At 36.1% G+C, this 25,143-nt stretch overlaps 1 protein-coding gene across 4 annotated transcripts; it reads right to left on the reverse strand.

The window, feature by feature from the left end:
- Window positions 1-1,409: 1,409 nt before the first annotated feature.
- On the reverse strand, window positions 1,410-4,957 carry LOC113326978. 4 transcript variants are annotated; one of them, XR_003348669.1, is made up of 6 exons: window positions 4,804-4,957; window positions 3,491-3,594; window positions 3,279-3,339; window positions 3,122-3,163; window positions 2,763-2,858; window positions 1,410-2,324 (listed from the first exon to the last, which is right to left on the reverse strand). XR_003348669.1 is itself a non-coding variant. In XM_026574641.1 (2 exons), exons 1-2 carry the CDS (start codon window positions 2,526-2,528, stop codon window positions 1,676-1,678), a joined length of 357 nt encoding a protein of 118 aa, XP_026430426.1. In that variant the 5' UTR covers window positions 2,529-2,728; the 3' UTR covers window positions 1,410-1,675. The 4 variants fall into 4 exon arrangements, 2 of the variants coding, with proteins under 2 accessions (XP_026430426.1, XP_026430420.1); XR_003348667.1 differs by having other exon boundaries at window positions 1,410-1,717; window positions 2,016-2,324; window positions 3,279-3,594; XM_026574641.1 differs by lacking the exons at window positions 2,763-2,858; window positions 3,122-3,163; window positions 3,279-3,339; window positions 3,491-3,594; window positions 4,804-4,957 and having other exon boundaries at window positions 1,410-1,717; window positions 2,214-2,728.
- Between the last annotated feature and the right edge of the window lie 20,186 nt (window positions 4,958-25,143).

Raw genomic sequence — 25,143 nt, forward strand, 5'->3', positions numbered from 1 at the left:
TAATTTTTTTTTCCTTTCCTACTTTAACTCATTTGACATATTGTGAGCTTTATAAAATCTAGTTGATCATTAAAAAGTGCGAGCAAATTAACATAGAAACAAAAAAGATTACAAACATATTTTTTGATTATCAGTTGACTAAGTTGAGAAACCAATACTTAAATACATACGTCTTTGCCTTGTGGAACATAGTCATGACAAGGTTAACAACAATGAAAGGTTAAAATGACTATTTCATTACCACATAAGGGAAAGGGAAAAGGAAAAGAGGCTGGAAACGAAATCGTGGATAACTCAACATGCTAATGAAGGGTTAAGGATTTAAATTACCCAAGGTCTGGATTAAGTAAGTTGACTTGATCATTTAACTAATTATAACACTCTCACTAATCACAATCAGATTTTGACATCAATCGTTCTAGTCCTCTACTTGCCTTAAAGGAACTTGAAAGGTGCTTACTCATGACCAGCAATTTACTACTATGTTGCGTGTAAATTCACACAGTAATGACAAGGAAAAATGAATGGAATGTTGGCCCATTGTGATTCGTAACATAGCAACAAAAGAGAGAAAGAAACCCAATAAAGAAACGAAAAAGAAGACTAAACACCTGGATTTGCCTCCTTACATTCGAAGTTGAAAACTTCCAGGTCTTTTAATAGCCAAATTGATGAGTAGACGAATGAGATAATCGATATCTTTCTCTAGTCCCAAGCCAGAAGCGTCATTAAATGCTTTGATCATCTCTATTGCAGGCAAGTATTTTTCTTTCATAAATTGGATGACCACAGCTTTCTTGTTTTTATCAACCAAAGCTTGCGCAAAGAAATCCGAAGTTGGAGAACTAGGCTGGTGCGATTGATTTACCTCAGAAGCTTTTGAAGAACCAACACTACAAAACAGAAGGCCTCTAGGACGGTCAAAAAAATATCACAAAAGGCCTAAAGCCGTCCCAAAAAGGTAATAGGGACGGTTGTCGTATCGTCCCTAGAACCACCGTCACTAATACTACTAGGGACAGATTTGCCTATTAGGGACGGTTATGAGTAGCCGTCACTAATACTTAGGGACGGATAGTTTCTCGAAGGATGGTTTTAAACCGGTCCCAAATGTTTTTCATACCGTCCCTAAAGTCAAATTCCAACGCTAAGATAATTACTAAATTGTAACGCTTGTAAAGCGTTGCAAAATTTGGAAATACACTGTGAGTTTCTTTGGCAGGATGCCTTTCCCTTTACCCTTTTAAACATTCATTCACATAACACTTCACCAAGAGACATTCTCATTCATGAAATCAGGTTCACAAAAATGATCCAGTCATTTACAGCAACAAATCTCGTACAAAAAAAAAAAGAAAAAAAGCTCTGCAAAAACAATCAAAAGGTGATGTACACTGTGAGTTTCTTTGGCAGGATGCCTTTCCCTTTACCCTTTTAAACATTCATTCACATAACATTTCACCAAAAGACATTCTCATTCATGAAATCAGGTCACAAAAATGATCCAGTCATTTACAACAACAAATCTCGTACAACAAAAAAATAAACTCTGCAAAAACAATCAAAAGGTGATGTTCTTAGACTACCAAAGTTGTATACAACTTGGACATAAATGGTGCACCATCTATATTGGGAATGTATTTGATTGCTTCTGCTCCAGAAGTACCTGTTATTGCTACGCAACATTTAATTCCTTCCATCTATCATCGTCGAAATTCTGCAGCAAACCAAAGTTAGTATAGGATTTCATCGATCGATGTACACGGAGAACAAAACCGAAGTATCTAACCTAGATAAGGGTGCCTCACTGTAGAGTGAAATTCGAATAAAAGAAAATTCCTAGAACCAAATTATTAGCATCGCAGGTTGTCGTAGGCTCAAATCGTTTTTTACTGAAAATAACTAAACAAATGGCATCTTAGCTTACATACTCAGTTCATGGTTACGAGAAAATGACCAAACCAAATAGGGCATAACAGTAAATAGTAATGGGACAGGGATGGAGGAATAAATACCCAGTTTATGGGTTTGCATTTCTTGTTTGTGTTACGCCTTTGGAGGAGTTCTAACTCATCTCAATTAGAACATTTGGGATAATGCCCGTACCGTTGGCACATGACACCAAAATTTCCATCGAGCTCCCAGTATGCTGCCACATTTCCTATCACTTAACCAAGTAATCAAACGAGTTGGATATAAGTTTGGTAGGATACCTCGAGTTCTTCATTGAGTCCTTCATTGTTTAGGTTTGGCAGCAATGCTGCAACTTTAGCACTTATTTCCCATATTTGCGCCACCAATAACCACCATCTATACTTTACACTCTGTTTGAACAACAATGAAGTGATTGCAAATGAATTACTAAGAAAAACATTTTCCATATGCGAAGTTTTTACATGAATAAAAAGATTCCAGATCTCAATGCATGTTGGGTCATCATTTTTGAACAACAAAGCAGGATCTTGGTTACCAAATCTATCAAAATGAGTTTCTGTGCAGGGTCCACCACAAGGACCAGTATTGCCCATCTCCTCGAAGTTATCCTAATGAAGGCGTAACAAGGAAAAAAAGTATACGGGAGCTCAACATACTACTATCAGTCTCATTTTTGAATCGCATATTCCATCAAGAGCGAAGGCAATTGAGCAATCATGTTACAAAGAATTCTTATACCTATGCTATTCTTTATTCCATTCATTCCGAAATAGAATCGCACACAGAAATCATGTTGTAGAGAGATAGAGAGGTAGAGAGAGTTATACCGTCCAGAGAGAAGGAAATTTAGCAAGGTCATGATGTAAGGAACACCAGAGAATTGTCGATTCCCTTTGGTTTTTCTGATTCTACGGAATGTCACTCTGCAAATTATGAAGAAATAGAAATATATTGAAATCCATTGTCAAAATAAATTACTAAGAGGAATTGACGATCACCATTGGTGTCTGTAAAACAAGAAAGATGATAATTCAAGAAACCTAATTAAGCAAACATGAAAGTAATTAACCCCAAATTTGTTATTAGAATCCGAAAGAAGACATTAATGTCTAAATTCTCTAAGGCCTTAATGAAATTTCTCGGCCCTTTAATGGACAAGATCAAAAGAACATAGGGAGAAAGATACCTTACAGTGGAGACAAGAAGAGAAACAGAGCAGTTGCATTTCCTGTTTCAGAGAGACATCATACTCCATAATTAACAAAATCAACAAAGAAACCACATACACAAATAACAAAAAGAAAGAAGCAATTTAGATAATGATTGAATTTTTATAAACCTACCACAGATTCCAAAGACGAAACGGAGGATATTCATAATTGATTAATGATTAATCTTCCGGCTCTTGTTTAATTGAGAAAGATGATGATAAAGAAGATGAAGAAAACGAAATTGAAGAAGTAAGTAAAACCCTCAAGAAACACACTCTGTAAAGAAAGAAACGAGCAACTTTCAAGAAAATTTTTACTCTCAAGATCAAACTGAACAGCTTTACCTCTTTTGCATATCCCATATGTGGCTTGGAGCCACAAGTTTGTTGAACTATTTGTTTGGACCTGCGATGATATGAACCTAATCGCCAACACCAGCAATATGCACCTGGCGTAACACACATTCATATCATATATAGGATCTAAAAAAATGACAAGTCAGAAACTTAAGTACAGGACGTTAGAACTGGTGGTAAGGAAACTGTGGAACCATCAGAAGAAAAGTCCCATCTCAATGACTATAAAGAGCAATAACAGAATGCAACAATTGATCGTAATATGTGATTCACCGGCACCTGGTGTTTAGATATGGATGCAACAATTTAAAAGTGTAGGATAATCAAGATTAAGGTTTTCTCTTTTCCTTTTACTCACTTAACAGATACTTAGTAAGTTAAGTAATAATTAATATCAATAAATAAATAATTGGGACTACAAATCTACTAAAAGGTCAATATTGCTAACATGTTCCTATGTATCTTGATTTGATTTTATCAGCATCAAAATATCCAAGTGAGGTTTTCTTGTGGCGCTACAAAGCAGTAATTACCAATTATCCCGTTTCCATGTTAGGATCAGAAATTAAAGGCAAAGATCATTACTTATACTATATGGCAATATGAACGAATAGACGGAGTAAAATTGAGAGAAGAACTTTGTTTTACATTCTTTAGTCAGATTGAGTAGGTGGCGGAGTAAATTATTTACTTATGAATTCACATTGAGTAGAAGGTTTCTGTAGATATGGCACAGTGAACAATTGCCATATTTTGAGAAAATTCAAAAGGAGTAACAAAAGAACTAACCATGAATAAGTGAACGAAATAGCAAAAATATTTCCAGGACCGACTAAAATTTGAACAGAAGCACAAATTATACCAAGTAAAAAAAAATGATTACATACTACCACAAGTTCTCAGTTCATAAGGGTAAACAAAACCATAAGTTCCCGGTCTAATAAGGGTAAACAAATTGACTAATGTAAGCAAGTAAACAAAATCACAAGTTCCCAGTCTAATAAGGGTAAACAAATTGACTAATGTAAGCAAGTAGACAAATAATCCATTCAACCAAGTATGAGCTTCACATCTAGCATGCATGTGCCCTTAATCATGTAATACAAAATTATATCAACTCAAAATTATCATACTCAATCAATAGTATTCTCTAATTGAACCGGAGAAATAACAAATTTCACCTCAAAATCGAGCAAATTAATTTGATTATATACTGCGATTTTCCCAACATAAACCTTCAATTGTGTATTTCAAACAACAAACTGGAAAAAGTTCAAAGGGATTTAGAAAGAGATTCTTACCCTAAGTTGCACGACGAGAACCTGCTAGATTTGAACGAGTTAGCGGAGACAGAGAGAAATTGAAGATTTCACATAAGCAGTTTCTCTTTAATTTAGGGTTTGCAAAAACACATTCTTCCCAATGTGCTTATGAGCAAAAGAGGATTCGAGGAAGAAGATGATTTGGTTACAGATCTGGGAGGAGGAAACTAGGCATTCCTTTTATGTCTTTTTACTTCGATTAAAAAGTGGGACTATGTTTCACTGCTGCGAGGAGCAAAATAGCTAACTTACCGATGACATAATCACTAGGAGTAGGGACGGCTAAGTAAATTATTGGGTTGTCTTGTGCCCACCGTCCCAAAAACACACTATTAGGGACGGCTAATTAAAAATTATTAGGACGTTTTGTACCCACCGTCCCAAAAACACATCACTAGGGACGGTTAGAGGGGTACATCCCAATTACAATTTTCTAGGGACATTTTGATGAGCAATGGCCGTTCCTAAAAGTCTTCTTTTTTGTAGTGCAACATTCAAATTAATCTATGTTTTGCTGTTATCTTTAATGCATGCGCGTGCAGAGGGAAATGGATGAATGTAGTCATTTTAGAAACTTGTGGACTACAGCAGCTCGGTTGGGATAGCCTCTATTTGTAGCTTCACAGACCACAAAGGCATCGGATATGCTGAAGATTCATTTGATGGGAGAAGAGTTACCAAATGGGAATACGGATGCTGAGACGTATGGTCAGTCATGGGTTGATAGTTATATAATTGAATGTTACATTGATTTAGATCGAGATGAGATTTCTTTGCACGGGAATGGTGTATCTCTTGGCGTGCCACGGGGATTGAAAGATGGGTGCTGGTTTGTTTATTTTCCTGCAGTTTCTCTTGCTCTGGGCGGGCGTTTTGAAGATGCGCCAAGCTGTTGTAATTGATGAATGCAGTGTCTGTGCTGATTTACGGATTGTCAAGCAATCTTTACTTGTGTGACATTTGACAGGGTTCAAAAGATGGGTGCTGGTATTGGTTATTTTCCTGCAGTCTCATTTCCCAGGAAAGCATCTAGTTAAAGGCTCATACGCTCCTCCCACCGTGAATCTTTTTACCACCGACTTGCTTCTATGTTTATCGATGCTACTGGAACTTCAAAGCGTGGAGAAGACTGTCTACTTTGGTTGAAAAATTGAGCAGATAAAAGAGGTATCCACCACTCAATGAGTTGTTGATTGATCTGTGAAGAGTAATTTTCTGCAATTGACATGGGAGCAGTTTCCCTAAGCTGTCCGAATGACAGCCTGTCACATGCACATTTAATCGCCTAAAATTTTCATGGGACATGACCGGCAATGATTGTGGTTCAGTGAATCATCTTCACCCACAATCACACAGCCTTGCATACTTGCATCAAAGTACGCATCTGCCTTCACTCATAAGGCATTGCACAACGGAAGTCTTTTCTTCTTTCTCTCTAATTCTTCATGCCCCCATAAACATAAGAGGTTCTGCCATGTACTTAACCAATTCTCACACAAACCAGTAACATGATGAACACAAAGATATACTGCAATAAACCCATTTTAGTGCACTAAAGAAAGATTACAAAACTTGTCCATCACATGGACCAAAAACAGGTCATTCACCTTCTTGGTGAATGCCTAGAACTCTCTCCAACATGGCTAGCTAGGTGAGGCGTAACACTTACAATAGGGCCCACCCAAGCGTTTGAAATATGCCACTAAGTGTCTGCCCATATTAATTATGATTAAATCTTTGATCATAATCTTTATTTAGATTATGATTAAACTTTGTATCATTAGATTCATTGTCTGAGTTATCAATTAATAACAGTGTCAAACAGACACATACACAAGAGCCGTCGTTGTTGTCCACTACAAGAAAACTTGGTTTAAGCGACCAAAATCTTAGCAAGATCTCAAAATTTTGGTCGCTTTAATAGTTAAACAACTATGTTTGCAATTACCAAAAACTTTGGCTGCTATTAACATGCTCCCATTAAATCGTAGCTACTAATTAAATTTGTGGGTTGCTCCATCATTTTTCCCAGTACTACATAGCGAGTGGAATAGTAGGTTAGTAGCTATTTACTTCAAGCTACCATGTATCAGCAATTCGAAATATGTTTGGCTGCTAAAAACCTGTCTCAGCAACCAAGGTATAGCGACCACCAATTCAGAAAAGGAAAGTGGATGATTCTATTAATGGGAAAGGGAAGCCATCACCAATCTAGTGTTTGATGTTTGATATTGAGATGTTTAATTTTGATTTGTAGAAATTTTACGAGGTGGGTTTCCAATAGAAGTTCTATAGTAATTTTACGATGTGGGTTTCTCATTCTTTCTCATTTTGCTAATCATTTTCATTCAATTGATTTATACACATTCGTAGTATTGAATCCAAAATTTATATGTTCTACATATTTTCTACGATAATAATTCACTTGTTCATTCCCGTCCATTTCTAATCCATTACTCGAAATTCTATCTAATTGAAAACGGAAGGTAATTACCAAATTTGTTTCCAATCATTACCTAGCTCTTGGCTTTCTATTGGCCAGATAAATTTGAAAAATCGTATTCCTTGTTCGTTTTGTAATTAGCACAATTTTGTATGATCTTAAATACTATTTATATCCTAATTTCGTGATTAAAAAAATTTGGGACAGAGAAAAGGAAGAATCGGAAAAATCTGATTCTTATGATTTAACATGAAATTGATTTAGGTGTTTTATCAAAACCCTTAAAATTTTAAAATTATATCATTAATTCCTTTTTTTTCAAAAAATCGGTGGAACTTGGTCAATTTTCCCGATTTACTGTCAGTAGTTCCCATCCTCGGTGAACTATTGATGGACATTCAGTTAAAATAATGGATAACTGGATAAACCAATTTATGTAAGAGAAATTGAGTAAGGTCGAGCGAATTGGATGACATTGATAGATAAAGGGTGAAATACACAAAGGTCGATGGACATTCAGTTAAAATAATGGATAACTAGACAAACCAATCTATCTAAGAGAAACTGAGTGAGGTCCAACGATATTGGGTAAGATTGATGGATAACAAGTTAAATTAAGTCAAAAAGAAGGAAATTCAGTTTATTTGATCGATAACCATATAAACTCATGGAATCTAAGAAAAATTGAGTGAGATCCAGTAATATTGGACAAGATTGATAAATAATGTCTTTAATTAATTAAGGTCGATGAACATTCAATTAAAATGATAAATAATAAAGAACCTAATGATTTTTGAGAAAATCTGAGTGAGGCCGATTGACATTGGGTAAGATTGACAAATAACAAGTGAAATTAAGTGAAGCCACGAAAATTCGGTTTATTTGATAGATAACTATGTGGCGAAATTGACTAAGTTCGAATCAACATTGAGCATCATATTTATCGATCTTGATGATGTATCCAGTTAAGTTTGAAGTCATAACCCTCCTGAAGCTTCTAAGTTCATAATTTATATGTCGTTATACCAAATTTGAAGTTCGAATCAACATTGAGCTTCATATTTATCGATTCCAGTGATGTATCATGCTAAGTTTGAAGTAAGAACCCTCCCGGAGCTTCTTGGCTCATAGTTTGTATGTTGTTATACCACATTTGAAGTTCGAATCAACACCGAGCTTCATATTTATCGATTTTGATGATGTATCCAGCTAATTGTGAAGTCAGAACCCTCCCGAAGCTTCTAAGTTCATAACTTATATGTCGTTATACCACATTTGAAGTTTGAATCAACACTGAGCTTCATATTTATCGATTTCGATGATGTATCATGCTAAGTTTGAAGTTAGAACCCTCCCGGAGCTTCTTGGATCATAGTTTGTATGTTGTCATACCACATTTGAAGTTCGAACCAACATCGAGCTTTATATTTATCGATTTTGATGATGTATCCAGCTAATTTTGAAGTCAGAACCCTCCTGAAGCTTCTAAGTTCATAACTTATATGTTGTTATACCACATTTGAAGTTTGAATCAACAACGAGCTTCATATTTATCGATTTCGATGATGTATCATGCTAAGTTTGAAGTCAGAACCCTCCCGAATATTTTTGGCTCATAGTTTATATGTTGTTATACCACATTTGAAGTTCGAATCAACACCGAGCTTTATATTCATCAATTTTGATGATGTATCTAGCTAAGTTTAAAGACAGAACCATTCTGAATTTCGTGGTCCATCTCTAGGAATCTTATAACCTGAGTTTACCAGTGTGAACTAAAGCTATTTCATGGCCTGTATGACTTGTCAAAATTACTTCATGACCTATGTGACTAGTCGAAATTCAAACTGGAAGCACTAAGAGAAAGCACGAAAACACAAAGAGAAAGCACAAAGAAACACACCAATTATCGAATTCATTTTTCATTTTCCCGATTCATTCTTAAACATTTTTTGGATTTTTTTTATCAGAATGTCGATAACAATGTCCTAAATTTATTAATATTTTTTTTGGATTTTTTTTCATGTCAAAGATTGATAATTAAACCGAAAACATGAGTTCGTATTAACACAGAGAAAGCACAAATAAAACACACTTTCCTTGATCCGTATGACACTCTTAACATAAATCTATACCGTCCAAATGTTTTCATAATCCGTATGACCCCATCCTACCACATCTCAGCCGTTCAAATTCTTTTAGATAAAACAATTTTTTTCCTCTCACTTATCTTCATTCACTCACTTTTCTATCGTCTCTCATCTTCCCCTCCCTCAGAAAAAAAAACCCTCACTCGAGATTTGTTTAACCAGTGATTTAACAAAGGAATCAGTTTTAGTATGAAGAAAATCAAAAATCCTACATCTGAAGAAAAGAAACCAAATCTCAAATTCAGAGAAGAAAGAAACGAAGCCATGACGGCTCCATAACTCAGAGAAATCGAGAAGATGAAGATTAATCTGCTACTGTGGGTCTGGTAATTTTGAGATGCAAGAGACGAAGAAAAGACGATGGAAATTGCTAGAGAGACCAATCTTTCTGTTGATGAAGAAATCAGATCGAGATGAAATTGTTTCGACTGAATTGCAAGAGCTGAAAGAACAGAACCAAACTCTTCACTGATTTGAACCCTAACTTGGTCGTTATCATCTTCACTGAAATCTGGGTAACTTCCCATACGACCAACACACTAAAACCCCATAAATCTGTTGCCTTCGTTGCTGTATCTCTCAGACAAACCCATTTCAGATCTGGGTTTAGAAATCCCCAAATTGATTGGAATCTCAACCTAGCTCAAACACCCATCAATTCCATCCAGCAAACTCATTATCAGACCCACCTTCAGCTGCCTTGTCAAACCTTAATTCTCTCAAGAACAACGAATTCTAGTTTAATTTCATCGGTTCATAAATTTATTTTGCGCGTGTTTGAAGATTAAAAAAAATTTAAAAATATTTTAGGGTTCGTGACATGGGGGTGTTGGAGGGTGAGAGTGGCGGTTCATCACCGTCTGTGTCAATGGTGAAGAAGAAGCTTGGTGTTACAAATCCAATTTCAATTACTGGTCCGACTGAATCTGATAAGCTTAGAATTGGAGAAGGTATGAGTTTGTGGGGATTTTGGATTTGTTTTGTTTTTGATTTTGTTTGTTTAATTGTTTTTCTGAAGTTTTTGGATCTGTGTTTGAACCAATAAATTCGTGTTTGCAGGGGATTAGAGAGCTCATACTACGGCAGAATGGGTTAGTTCTCTGTTATCAGAAAAACGCGCACCAAGTGCTTGTGTAAAGGCCTGAACAAGGGTTCGTATGGACAGCAGGAGTATGCAGGGATTTGGTTGAATCCTGTACACCTTTAGAGCTACTCTTGTGACACATCAGGAATCTTTGGAGGCCAAGGTTAACGAAACCAAGGCAATGGTTAAGTTTCAATTAAAGACAAATGAAGTTTTTTGGCTCAATGCTGTGAACACAAATGAAGTTTTGATGGAGGAGGTAAGTGATATTATTAGCCATTTTTCTCCTTGTTGGAATAAGATTCCAGAATTGTTGGTTTAATTTACTCTTTATGGAATGTAGATCACAGAGCGTGACGAAGGTGCTCTCAAGTATTTGAAAGATATCAATTGGTGCAGGATTGAAGAGCTCAAGGGGCTCGAAAGAGAAGACAGTCCGTGATGGATACAGTATTAGAAGCAGCCAGTCGTCAAAGGCCCCAAAGTTTGATTCAAGCAAAGCGATCATTATTGTTGGACGATGCAGAAAAGCAGCAATCATCTGTTCCACCACATAATGACGTTGAAGATGACCACAGGCAACTTTCTACTTCTAGGCAGTTATCTCTTCCACAGCGTGTTGAATTTGGAGATTGCAGTAGGCAACGATCCACTTCAGCTTGTCATCCGACATCTGTGCAGCGCAGCTGTCCACGGGCGTCTCCTCGACGACAAACTCAGTTGGCTCGTAATGAACGTGATTCAGCACCTCGTAGGAGCCCTCTACGGCATACTTTGCAAACCAGTACGTTAACTTGATGGTTTCTTTTTGTAACAAGTTAATGTATTTTGCATGGGTGGGAATATTGAAGTACATACCACATGTAATGAAGGTTTTTATAATTAAGAGGTGGATTATTTATAATTATAGAATCTTAATTAGTAATTACGTCCAGTATTAATTTGTATATTGTAATTACATTTTCGGATACAAAAATTTGATTGCCTAAAAAATTAAGCGACCCACTTCAGGCCAAGTCGTTCCATGTATCTATCAAGAAGATACTTAATTGCTCCTTGGTTGGCAGGTATAGTGATGAAGCAATCTGAATAAATTTGGTAGCTTGAAAACTTAAACAACCCACTTCAGCCCAAGTTGTTCGATGTATATACCGACAAGGTATTTAATTGCTCACAGGGACTTGGTCTAGCCATTAAGTGATTGGTGTCTTACTTGCTCTAGCGTGGTCGGTCTAGATGTGGAGCAATTAACGGAAGAGACGCTACATGATAGTTGGTTGATTACTAAAGCGATTTCCTAGCTGCTCTAGACTTATAGAAATCCCACCTTTACCAACTCTAGAGCGAGTGCCACATTAAATCGCTATAAGGGTTAGAGCGACTCAATATAGGCTTTTGCAACTTAAAGTGCCTGGTCGCTTAATCCGGTTTTTCTTGTAGTGGTCATTTAGAGAAACAGGTTCCCCATTGTCTTTATGGAAATCTAACAATCTAATTTCTCAAATATTCATGTGAAAGTCTTATAAGCAACGTGGAAAAGTGAATTCAAAAGATGCTAATCCATATTTTATGGTTTATGGCAACTCATACATGGTTTCAAATTTCTCTTTCGTTATAATTTGTCATCTTTAATTTCATCAAAATGACTTATGTGCCTTCTTTCCATAAGCAACTTGGTTGATTCCAATGAATATGACATAGTGGATCTCATATTAACCAAAGGATCATCATATCCTGAACTAGCTTATATCAGACACCAAGAGTGCCAAGCGGCCATGAAAGCATTATTAAAGCTAAAACAATACAAGGAACCAAGAATTAAATTTCTAATGAAACTATTTCTATTATTCGTTTCAAAAATACTTTGGAAAAACAGTCACATGTCTCGAAATTCTCGTCAGTTCCAAATTCTTTACCAGAAACAAAAAAGGAGAGTCACTTCCAAATTCTTTACCAATAGAAAAAAAAAAGTCACCTCCAAGTTCCGTCACCGGTATCAACCTATGTTGTAAAAGGCGCTGGGTGAGACGAGACGAGGCGCCAAGCCCAGCGCCTAAGGCGCCTCAGGCGAGCGCCAGAGATTTAGTAGAAAACAACAGTCGGCTTTATTTTGGCGCCTTGGCCGCTTTTCTTCTTAGGCCCCCCCCGGACGCCTTTTACAACATAGGTGTCAACTGCAAATTTGTCACATATGTATACAAAGACGTATTCATAATTTGATCCTAGTAAACTACTATAAGCTTCTCTATCCCTCCTCTATGCTTATCCAAGTATCCAACTTTTGGGAATTGATTTATTTGTACAAACACTTTTTTCTTTCCTGCTTAGAAATTTCTCACGAGAGGGATAGACTTGACAACAATATAAAAAGCTTAACTCATTTCAAAAGATGATTGACATGTTTAATTGAGCTCTATAAAGTCTAGTTGATCATTAAGAAGTGCAAGTAAACAAAGAAACAAACAAAAAATAAAATAAAATTAGGATCATATTTTTTTATTATCAATTAAATACAATCGTCTTTGCCTTGTTGAACATAGTCGTGACAAGTTTAACAGCAACCAGAGGTTAAAATGACTATTTCATTACCACATAAGGGAAAGGGAAAAGGAGGCCGGAAACGAAATCGTGGATAACTCAACATGCTAATGAAGGGTTAAGAATTTAATTTACACAAGGTCTGAATTAAGTAAGTCGACTTGATCACTCTAACTAATCACTATCAGATTCTGACTCTAGCCTACTTATAACTCAAGACTAGTACTGGCGATGGAAAGTTGACCTAACATAGCAACAAAAGAGAGAAAGAAACCCAATTAAGAAACGAAAAAGAAGACTAAACACCTGGATTTGCCTCCCTACATTCGAAGTTGAAAAGTTCGGGCTTTTTAATAGCCGTCTTGATAAGTAGACCAATGAGATCATCGATATCTCCCTCTAATCCCATGCCAGAAACGTCATTAAGTGCTTTCATCATCTCTACTACAGGCATGTATCTTTCTTTCATGAACTGAATAACCACAGCTTCCTTCTCCTTATCAACCAAAGCTTGCGCAAAGAAATCCGAAGTTGGAGTGAGAATTGGAGAATTAGGCTGGTGCGATTGATTTACCTCAGAAGCTTTTGAAGAACCGGAATCCACGTTACCCATTCCCGCACTTTGACTAGAAATACGTCGACTTCCCTGCGACGCCTCTCCAAAATTTAACATCTTCCATGTGTTAAGAAACTGTCAAAAATGGAAATATATCATTCAATAATGATCTATCAATAGCTATCAATAGATCCACAAAAGCAGTTGCAAGTTCTCTTGTCGGATGCATGCAGAGATTAATAATACAAGACTGACAGAACTTCACATAGGAAAGAAAAGTAAGAGAGAATAATAACCTCTTCAAAATTCATCAGATCAGCATTAAACATCATCTCCCCTTGGATATGTACGAGTTCTCTAATCCTTTTCATGTTGGCCTTATCAAAATCTTTTCTTTCATCATCGCCCAGTTCTGACATTAACCGAGCGTATCTCTTTACCGCGATGTTTATAGCATCATTAGCACGTTCAGCATTCTGCTTATAAGACGCCCATAATATCCAATTGCTTTTCGCCTCTTCAACCCTCTCTATAGCTTGATAAGCTTCATCGACTTCGCGATTATATTCAGCCAATTTTCTTTTCAGAGAAGAACTTTCTTTTTCCTCTTGGGCGACTGAGCTTGGGATTTCGGCACTATATTGTCTGACTTGGAAGAAGTCGGTAGTTCTAGGGTTTGGAAAGATTTGAGGGTGGAACTTTGAGATTGTACTAGTTAGGTTAAAGTTGTTCGAAGGGAATAAAGAAATCGAGAATGTGGAAGAAAAAGAATATATGGTTTTTGATGTCAATGGGTTTCTTCGTTGGAGTACTGCTGATGAAATTCTTGAGAAAACCATGTTTTGGAAAAGCAGATCGGGTTATTTTTCCTTCTTCCAGGAGTACAGTTGTAGATCATCTCCACCGGGATCTTGTTTGTTTTTAACGTACAATTATATTCCATTTTGGCCCCTACGACATTTTTCTAGCTCCGCCACGCCCATGCACGGGCTACCTCCCAAACGCCCAACCACAAACCGCCACTTCAACGCAAAAAACCTACAGTATATTGCACCAGTTCTGCACTGCAACCATTTGAAATATTTTACGGTATATTGCACCAGTTCTGCAATGCAACCATTTAATGGCAACTGCAAGATGAAACTTAGCTTATATAAAGACAACTCTCTTTATTGATGTTTAGAAAATCTCTCAAAACTAAACACAAGTTCTAATCTTGCTCATATGATCAACTACAACTTTGGTGATCATATATATATAGAACTTTGAATTCCTTTTCCTAGTCCTATTATCTTATTACATGTCTTTCCTTTTCTTAGAACTAGATGACTTCTAATTCCCGTAGGATTACATCAATTTCCTAATTTTGTCCTAACCAACTTGTCAGTGACTTCTATGTTGAAGTTAATCCAACACCATTGGTCGAATATCAGTCGACTAAGCTGAGAAACCAATAACTAAATACAATACGTCTTTGCCTCAAAGAACATAGTCGTGACAAGTTTAACAGAGGTTAAAATGACTACTTCAGTACCACATAAGGGAAAGAGGAAAGAAGCCGGAAACGAAATCGTGATAATGAAGGGTTAAGAATATAAATAAAGGGTGTTTGAATTTGGTAATTGCCATGTTTAATTTATGGTGCGTGAGGCTTCTAATATGTTTGCTCTATGCTGAAAGACTAATAAATGATTTTAGCCGATAAAAGACATCCTATCCGGCGATTATCTCACTATTCACTGCAGCAAATGGCAAGGCTCGGGAATCATCTAAAAGGTCCTATAGTTTGCTGTTAGTTTGATAATTGTTAACTCTTGTAACACTAGGTGCCTTTTCTCTTCTTGTTTCATTTTTCCTTTTCAATATCACTCTAAACTTTTAATTTAAAAAAAAAAAAAAAAAAAGGCTCGGGAAGGTTTTGCAGCAATTTTCCTTCACAAACATTTCTATGTTGCGTGTAAATTTACACAGTACTGGCAAGGACAAAAAAATGAAAGTTGGCCTACTGTGATCTGTAACATAGCAACAAAAGAGAGAAAGAAACCCAATAAAGAAAAGAGAAGAATACTAAACACCTGGAGTTGTCTCCCTACATTAGAAGTTGAAGACTTCGGGCCTTTTGATAGCCGTCTTGATAAGCAGAAGAATGAGATCTCCCTTTACTCCCATGCCAGAAGCGTCATTAACTGCTTTGATCATCTCTATTGCAGGCATGTATCTTTCTTTCATAAATTGAATGACCTCAGCTTCCTTGTTTTTATCAACCAAAGCTTGCGCAAAGAAATCCGAAGTTGGAGAACTAGGCTGGTGCGATTGATTTACCCTCAGAAGCTTTCGAAGAACCAGAATCCACATTGTCCAATCCCGCACTTTGACTAGAAATGTCTCCACTTCCCTTCCGATCCTCCTCTCCATAAGTGGCCGTGTTCCATATCTTATAAACCTGTCAAAATGGAAATATATCATTCGATAATGATCCATTAAACAAATAATAGTTTGTGTATCATCAATAGATCCCTATCGTTGCATCTTGCATGCAGCAGAGATCAAGAATACAACACCGCAGCAAGGTATAGATATTGTTTCAGCACTTCAGAGTTGCATATCATATAAGCACTCCTGGTCAGCTAGATAACCGGCTACATCAATTTCACATGCACTCAGCTATAAATGATTAGACTAAAGGAAGATCCCTGAACTACAAGTGACCTTAATTATAGATAACTTGTTGCGGTTTGTTTTCATGGATTCCTATCGAATTCTCTAAAGCTTCCTTAGTATTTATTGTGTAATAATCAGATTATCAAAATGATTGAATACAAAGAAAGAACAATTACCTCTTTAAAATTCATGAGCTCATCATTCATCGTCTTCTCTTGGATATCTAACATTTCATTAACTATCCAGCCGTTGGCCTTCTCAAAATCTTTTCTTTCATCCTCGCCTAATATTGGCATTAACTCGGTATATTTCTTAAACGCAATGTTTATAGCATCATTAGCACGTTCCGCATCCTCCTTATAACACGGCCAATATATCCAACTCCTTTTCTAATCTTTAACACTATCTATAGCTTCATAGGCTTCATGGAGTCTGCGTCTATATTCAGCCAATTTTCTTTTAAGACCGGGAATTTTTCTTTTGTCCTCTTGGGCGATTGAGTTTGGGTTTTCGACACTATATTGTCTGACTCGGAAGAAGTCGGTAGTTCTAGGGTTTGAAAAAATTTGAGGGTAGAGCTTACTAGTTAGGTTAAAGTTGTTTGAAGGGGATGATGAAATCGAGATTACGGACGATAAAGAAGATACAGATTTTGATGTAAATGGGTTTCTTCTTAGGAGTGATGATGAAACTCTCGAGAAAACCATGTTTTGGAAAACCAGTTCGGAGCTTCTTCCCGGACACTTGCAATATATTTTCATTTTTGGCCCCCTGGGGTATTTTTATACACCACTGCCTGCGTTCCATGGAATTGTAAACCAACACAGGCAAACATACACCCAAGTTAATAAAATAACGTAAGACATCAATTACTAATGTTCTTTCATACCCATTATTTTATTTTTTTTTGGCAAAATCATGTAAGGTAAGAAATAAGAATTGAAAACCACTCGTACGGCAATTACTAATGCTCTTACCATTTTGTTTTTGTTATAAATCATTGTTTATTCACTAAGATGTCCTTCGTGTCTAAGTTTAGGGTTTACATATCTTGGACACCAAGTCTTCTATCTATAAAAATAGAGGCTTAAACATTGTATTGGATACACACATGAATAAGGAATTTCTTTCATTCCTTTCCCTATTTTCTATCTCCTTCTCCTTTTACAAGACGTTATCATGCACGTTGCTCTACTGACGGCACACGCCGGCACGATGATCTCAAAATGGAAGCTAAAGAAACTTCAAATCCAGTGATTACAAACACGTTTCTAATCACATGGAGAGATATATCTTAACATTCCTTATTAAATTTATATTTTATATATGGTTTATACGTTTTATATATGCTAGACTTTTGTGTTAGATGTTTATGGATGTATGCGTAATTAATTATAAGTTACCCTTGATTCAAAGTTCACTGTTGATGGTTATGTTTTCTTGATGTAGATATTTGTCGAGTTGGTATGCATATGGCTTCAATGCCGGTGTAAACGGATGGCCTGCTTGTTTCTTATGGATAACGGACGGTGGAGACCCTAATACATGTTTGACTCCTTACGCAATAAACTCTTTTGGTTTTTTTTTTATTACGTTATAAATTTTTATTTTTGTTAATTGTCGTATATATAAAGCTGGGATCAACTTTTAGTAAAAATATTTGATTTCCTTTCTTCATTATTTTTTTCATTGAGAAAGAAAAATTAAAATCCAAGATGGTTTACAATTTCTATTTCTTTAATGAAATTATAATCACCAAAAATTGGTGGTATCACAATGAATTATTTTAACGGTAATTATTCATATGCATGGTTGAAAAACCTGCGGCCAATTCAATTTGGTATCTTTGTCCGTTAAACAAGGATCATGTGATTTATTCCTATGATTTCTATTTTTTTAACAAGAAATCACTTATCCACCGTAAACTGGATTTTCCCATTGGGAGAACCAAAAGGACGATATCTTTTTCTTTTGTCGATCAATCAAATATGGTTTTATTTAATAATAGTAAACCATTGGTTTCTATTCCTTACAAGAAACCATTCATCAACCAAAAAGCATTTTTTTTCTTCCCTAAAAACTGAAGATAATAGCTTCATTATCTTTTTAAGGAAGCGTTTTCTCTATTTTCATTCATTCATTAAAAAGGGATGAAATGTCATTATTATTGGTTAAGCCAATTGCAAATGCTAATTTAATGGGGAATTGCTGCATTTTTGAAGGATATTTAGCAATTTTAATTTTTCCTCGTGGTAATAATCTCCAAAATTCGGATTGTTCCACTTGTGGTTGGAATATGGATGAACACAATAGATTAAAGGGTGCGCACCTGCTAGTTTGAAAAATAAAGTGTTCATTTCTAAATCATTATCTCGTTGGCCTTAGAGATCATGAAATCATTTGGAGATTTATTTATATATTTAATGTTTTTGGTTGTAACCATTAAAATTCATGGTTGATGTTAGATTTGTATGTCAAATAGACTACAATTTTTAAGGACAATTTTTTTTTACTTTTACGGCTCTTGGAGTTAGTATTCACTGTCCAACCTGGTATTGTTAACATCCAGAAATTATTATAAGTATATGTCCTCGAATTAATTGGATAATGCTTTACGAAATTTGTTTTCGTGTTTATGAAATGAAAATATTTCCGCCATGATCAGGGGGAGACTATATACTACCAACAAAAGTTGGTTTTAATTAACTTGAAAGTTATATTAATCTCTCTCCCATCACGATCAAATCGATTAAGGCTGTCATTATATGATCGGTGTGAAATTTCTCGTTTTGCTTTCATATAAGATTTTGCCTCTTAAGAGAAAATCCAATCACATATAACAACAAGTAGCGTTTACAAGAGGCTACAGATAGTACTCCAATTGAGTCTATCAAAACATGATCCACATTCCTATAGTTCATATCTCCTCAATGGAAGATGGGGAGATTGTAATGCCCGCGGGCGCTAGTATCAGTAATTTTTATTTTTTTCAAAGTATGCATACATTGGAAATTGTGTGAGATCATATAAACTAATAAGTGTCAAATATTCATTTAAAGTAACCACTAGAAATAAATGGTGGTTCTGAACCCCTCTCCAGAGGAATATTGACTGTGTAATTGGTTGTCATGTAATCCAAATTAGATTGGATTATTATAATTTCTCAATTGACGCAATATAAGGATCCTATCTAGACTTGACAACTTAAAATTTCCAAGCATGAAAATTACAGGCTGGTGTTAGTCATTGCGTATTAAGAGAAATATATTGTTTTAAGAGCGATTTGGGGTTATATGTTCAAACCCTAAGATTGGTTCATTAACATTTTGTTCTTCTTATATGATGCATTTGCGTGGTAGTCTTGAAGGACTCGTATTTCATTCACACAAGATGTGGTTGGAGAATATTATCGAATTTGTAATCCTTGGTGGATTAAAGTTATATTCAGGCAGCCAACTGACTCGCTTACGTCAGATTTAACAATCCTTTGTATTTTTAGAAATTTGGTACAAAACCAAAAATCCGGATTAATGAGTTGATCATATCAACTTTGTAGGTCTCTTGAGGAGTCCTTTAAAAACACCAAAATCCACGCTTTAGCAGCATAGATTCTATTTTCTTTTTTTCTTTATTAAATCTACAGTAGAATTATGCTAGATTAAACTCGTTTTTGAGTTAGACTAGAGTTATGATTTTTATGCTTATTTTCTGTGAAACTCATATGGTTGAGTTAGCATCTATAAATCGTCAAAAGTTGTACTCTTTTTCCTTCGTTTCTGGTTTTGTCCCACGTAGTTTTCCTGACAAGGTTTTAACGAGGCAACATCTTGTTGACATTTAATTATTTTATTTTATTTAAAAATGTTGATATTTGTGCTCTTTTTCCTTCGTTCAATTTTTTTCCCGTTGGGTTTTACTGGCAAGGTTTTTTTTAGTGAGGCAATTTAATTCAACTTGGTGGTCATCCAAGGGGGAGTTGTATAATTTGGTTATTTGGTGGATTCCCACCATTACTAGGTCATTTTGTTAGACCAAATCAACATAACAAGCCCTTAGTAATTTGGATTTCATTCCGATCCACATTAGGGATGACCAAAAATACAGTTTTGTACTTTATCTACATCTTGGCTCTATGTTGAAAAAATTACGTCAACAACTTCTGCAAATCATCTCGGAAAGCTAGCAATCCATGACAAAAGTTCTCAATATGTTGAAGAAGGATGTAGACTCCGCAAAAGTATTATCGAAGGCATTACTGCTTCTGCAACACAAATGAAGACTTCATCAACTATCCGACATCTTCATGAAAGCACAGTCCTCTTCTGCATTCAAGAAATTCGTTCTTCAAAATTGGAAAGTCTCGACTCAAGAATTTGCATGCCAAGATTTGACTGAAGTATTTATCAGGGGGAGCGCCATCATCAAATTAAGGTGCATTCACTGGACTTTATTGCGTTGTACTCTTTTTCCTTCGTCAAGGTTTTGTCCCACTGGGTTTTCCTTGTCAGGGTTTTAACGAGGCAACATATGCGTGTCCAACACTGTCTGAGTTTTTACATGCTTATGCATTTTCAGGTTTTTCTCTTTTGAGTTTTCCTGGTATGCTTGTAATGACTTAGCCACAGTGGTCATCAGGGGAAGTGTTATAAACCATTGTTTATTTACTAAGATGCCCTTCGTGTCTAAGTTTAGGGTTGACATATCTTGGACACACTACAAAAAATCCTATCAAAGGCCACTAAAATCTCGCAACTATTAGTTGCCAAATGATATCGAAAAAAGTCAAAGGCAACTAGTAGTTCCTATATACTTCCGCAACAATCTGCACGCAACTACTATTTTTATTAGTTTCTGAATTCTTTAGCAACAAGTATATGCCAACTACATGAAATATACTAGTAGCCTGATGCTTTGGGAACTACGCTAAGGCAACTCTTAGTTCCTATATAGTTTGACAACACGTCAATCGCAACTATAGGTTTCATTAGTTTCCAAACTCTTCAGCAACAAAGATATGCCAACTACATATAATGCACTAGTTTCCAAACTCTTCGGAAACTAAGCTTGCACAATTAACCGATTGCATAGTTGCTTAAGACTTCGGAAACTAAACCAGCAACTGTGATTGCCAAAGGTTTGAGCACCCAAATACACCAACTAGATTATGTTAATTGTTAATGTTAAAACACATGTTGACATTTAAATTAAAAGTTTGAGGCTCTTTGCAGTTATGTTTCTCATTCTTTTGTAAATAGCTTGCTTGAAAAAAAAATTAGCTGGATGTTTTCTGCTCTTGTTTTGAATATTTTAATTCGGATGACAAGAAGTCACCTGCAGTATTACTTATTGGATCCAAAGTTAGATTAAATAAAATACACGGGGAAGGGTAAGGGTAAGAGTATCCTCCGAAATTTCATTGAGTCTCCATTAATTAAATAAGAATTTGATATATTATAAATACTTGTTCTTGATTTACTATCACACTCATTCTTAATAAGTCTTTTTGAAAACATTAAATTGTGATTTTAAGTCAAGGAATTTGAACTACTAATCTTCCTTAATTGTTAAGATGGCAGTCACTGTTAGGTATGACAAAAGTTTTCACAGTGAAATGTGTAACTTAATTAGATCCTTACAAGACTCCGGTTAGATTATCATTCATGGAAATGATTCAAGAAAACGAGTGCTTTGAAACACTCTTAATGTTTACAAAAGATTAAAAGTGGGAATCGTGAAAGAGAAGTTTACAAGATTAAAAATATGAACTGTCATGTCTTCCCAAATTGCCAAGTACCCGATGCCAAAGTAGTTTCATAGCTCAACTTTCGCAAGGAAAAAAATTCTACTTCTAACAGGTGATAGCCTCGCAACACCCCACCCCACCCCAGTAAGAGAAACATAGAAACCCGTCCATTTTTCAAAGCATTTGCAGTCGATAACTGGACAAGTCCTACAAATATAGATAACTCGGTAACTAACTCATCATAGATTAAACTTAAATTCAAAATAATCCAAGCATCACAAAGGGGAAAACTTTTATTAGGTCAATAAGATGAAATAATACTCACCACTATTAAAATTCCATATCATCACGGTTGTTATTATCATCAAAGTCATACTCATCCTCATCATCAGAGGTGTAAACAGCATCTGTATCAGGTTCCTCTTCATCTTCTTGGCTTCGACAAGCTACTGCTGCTGCAGCACGACTGATAGTTTCGGGCGGAACGTCGTTCCTATCCCAAACAAAACTGTCTCTGCGATCCTGATGTGGCACTCCTCTTAGATCTTTCATCGAATAGCTTGAATGCCATTCTTGATATGCCTCGCCTGAACTAGAGGTTTCTATTTCAGTTTCCCCATACGAATCTTCTTCTGGAATATTGAAAGAACGACGAGGTTGCGTTTTATAACCACTTCATTTTGTTGATTATATACATACTTTATGTAGAAAACATGTTGTGCTTGAGATGATAAAATAAACGGTTCATTCACATAATATCTTCTATTCATATGGACACTAGTAAATCCAAGCTCATCTGTTCCTGCAATCGGCCGCCAATCGCATTTGAAAAGAAGAACTCGGAGTTGACCCACATACCGTGCCTCGATAATTATTCACAACTCCATAAAAATCATTTTCATCTTCAGCTACACCTTCGTCTTCCCAAGGGACACACAGTCCACTATTCTGTGACTTTCGTCGACTCTCCCACTCTCTTGTATGAAATCTTAACCCATTGATAATGTAGCCATTGTAACTCAAACATTCTTTAGCAGGACCTTGACTCAACGAATATAGTTCATCACTCACCTGACCATTTTTATGCAATTGGTATATCTATTCATACATGCATAGAGATGTTTATCAATGACGAAAAAAACGAAGTGAAAGTCATTAAAATCGCAAAAGAAATTGTGTTACAATGATATATCGATACTTACTTTAATTGCAAACCAATCAGGAAACTCTTTGATGTGTCTTCTATTAACCTCAGCGTCTCTTAAGCCACGGCTTTGCAGCTCACTTTTGTGTTCCCTGCAGGTGCAGCGCTTAACATAGTTAACCACAACAGTGCTAAAATATTACGAGATCATGAACAAGTTAATGGCTATAAGAACACAAATAAATAGCACGCGCAATCCTCATATGGCTGCACTTCTTTGGTATTCAACAAAGCATAAAGTTGGATCTGTTTCATCTTTGACTCCGTAAGATGTCCCCAAGTTTCAGCTCTAAGGGGCCTACCGGATTGTTTGAAAACTATTAATCGATCATCAGGTTTTGGCGCCTCATCATCCTCAACCCTTTCAAGTTTATTAAATTTTGTAACAACACTATTCAAGTAACGCGTACAAAAAGTGATACATTCATCTATAAGGTATGCTTCAACCATCGATCCTTCGGGGCAAGCTTTATTCCGCACATAACACTTAAACTTACGCAGATACCTAAAGTAATTACAGTAAGACTTCAAAGGATGCAAAAATAGTGATTGTATAAAAAAAATACAAAAAGAAATATTCACCCAAGTCGTCAATGTAATTAGACAAATATTTCACATAAAATAAATGAATACCCTTACCTCTCGATCGGATACATCCACTGATACTGAACTGGACCTGCATCCTTTGGTTGTTGTGTTAGATGAATGGGAAAATGCATCATCACAACAAAAAAAGATGGGGGGAATATTCTTTCCAACTTGCACAAAGTAATTGCGATTCTATCTTGTAGTTTATCCAGATCCTCTATCTTGAGAACCCGTGTACACAACACTTTAAAAAACATACATAACTCACTCAGTGCTTCCAATATATCCCCATACAAGTGTCCACGTAAGGCAATAGGCAATAAATATTCCATTAATACATGATAGTCATGACTTTTCAGACCAATAATATTTCGATCCTTAACGTTCACACATCGAGAAATGTTTGATAAGTATCCATCGGGAACCTTAATATCCTTCAAATTTCTACAAAAAGATTCCTTTTCTTTCGGAGACATGACAAAAGAAGCTGTTGGCACCACTACTTTATCTCCCTTTTGTCTCAAATGTAACTCCGGCCGTAATCCCCAGTCCATCAGATCCAACCGGGCCTTAAGATTGTCTTTCGTTTTCCCTTCTGCATTCATCACTGTGCCCAATACAGTTTCACAAATATTCTTCATAACGTGCATCACATCGACATTATGAAAACATATAATTAAGCTTAAGTACGGCAACTCATGAAATATGCTCTTTTTTTTCCAGTTGTGTTCAAAGGTAACCGGTGTTATTTCTGTCAGACCAGTCTGTTTGGCGTTCTTACCAATCTGAACTTGTCGAAAATGAGCCAGCTGATGAGCAATTTCATCCCCATTCATCACATGTGGTGGTTCTCGAAGTTCTTTCTCTCCATCAAAGGATGACTTCTGGTGGCGCCAATGATGACCAGCAGGCAAGTATCGGCGATGATGCATGTAAGAATACTTGCCCCCATTGCTCAGTCGTTCTGAAGATCGGTAAGGCCCACAGCACGGACAAGCAAATTCCCCTTTGGTGCTCCACCCAGAAAGCATAGCTAGTGCAGGGAAATCACTGATGGTGCCAAGTAATGCTGCACGACATTTAAAATTCTCTTTCTTTGAAATATCGTAAGTTTCAACACCATTCATCCCATAATTCCTTCAATTCCTCTATGAGTGGTTGCAAATACACATCAATGTTGTTTCCTGGGGATTTAGGTCCAGGAATTATCATAGACAAGATAAAATTTTCCTCTTTCATACGCAACCACGATGGTAAGTTATAATTGATGAGAACAACTGGCCATGTACTATGTGGATGAAAAAATTCAGCGGGTGATCAAAAATCTTTGTGTATGTATTAGAAGTCACTGT

The sequence above is a fragment of the Papaver somniferum genome, chromosome 1 (genome assembly GCF_003573695.1).
Source record: "Papaver somniferum cultivar HN1 chromosome 1, ASM357369v1, whole genome shotgun sequence".
In the NCBI taxonomy this organism is placed as follows: Eukaryota; Viridiplantae; Streptophyta; class Magnoliopsida; order Ranunculales; family Papaveraceae; genus Papaver; species Papaver somniferum.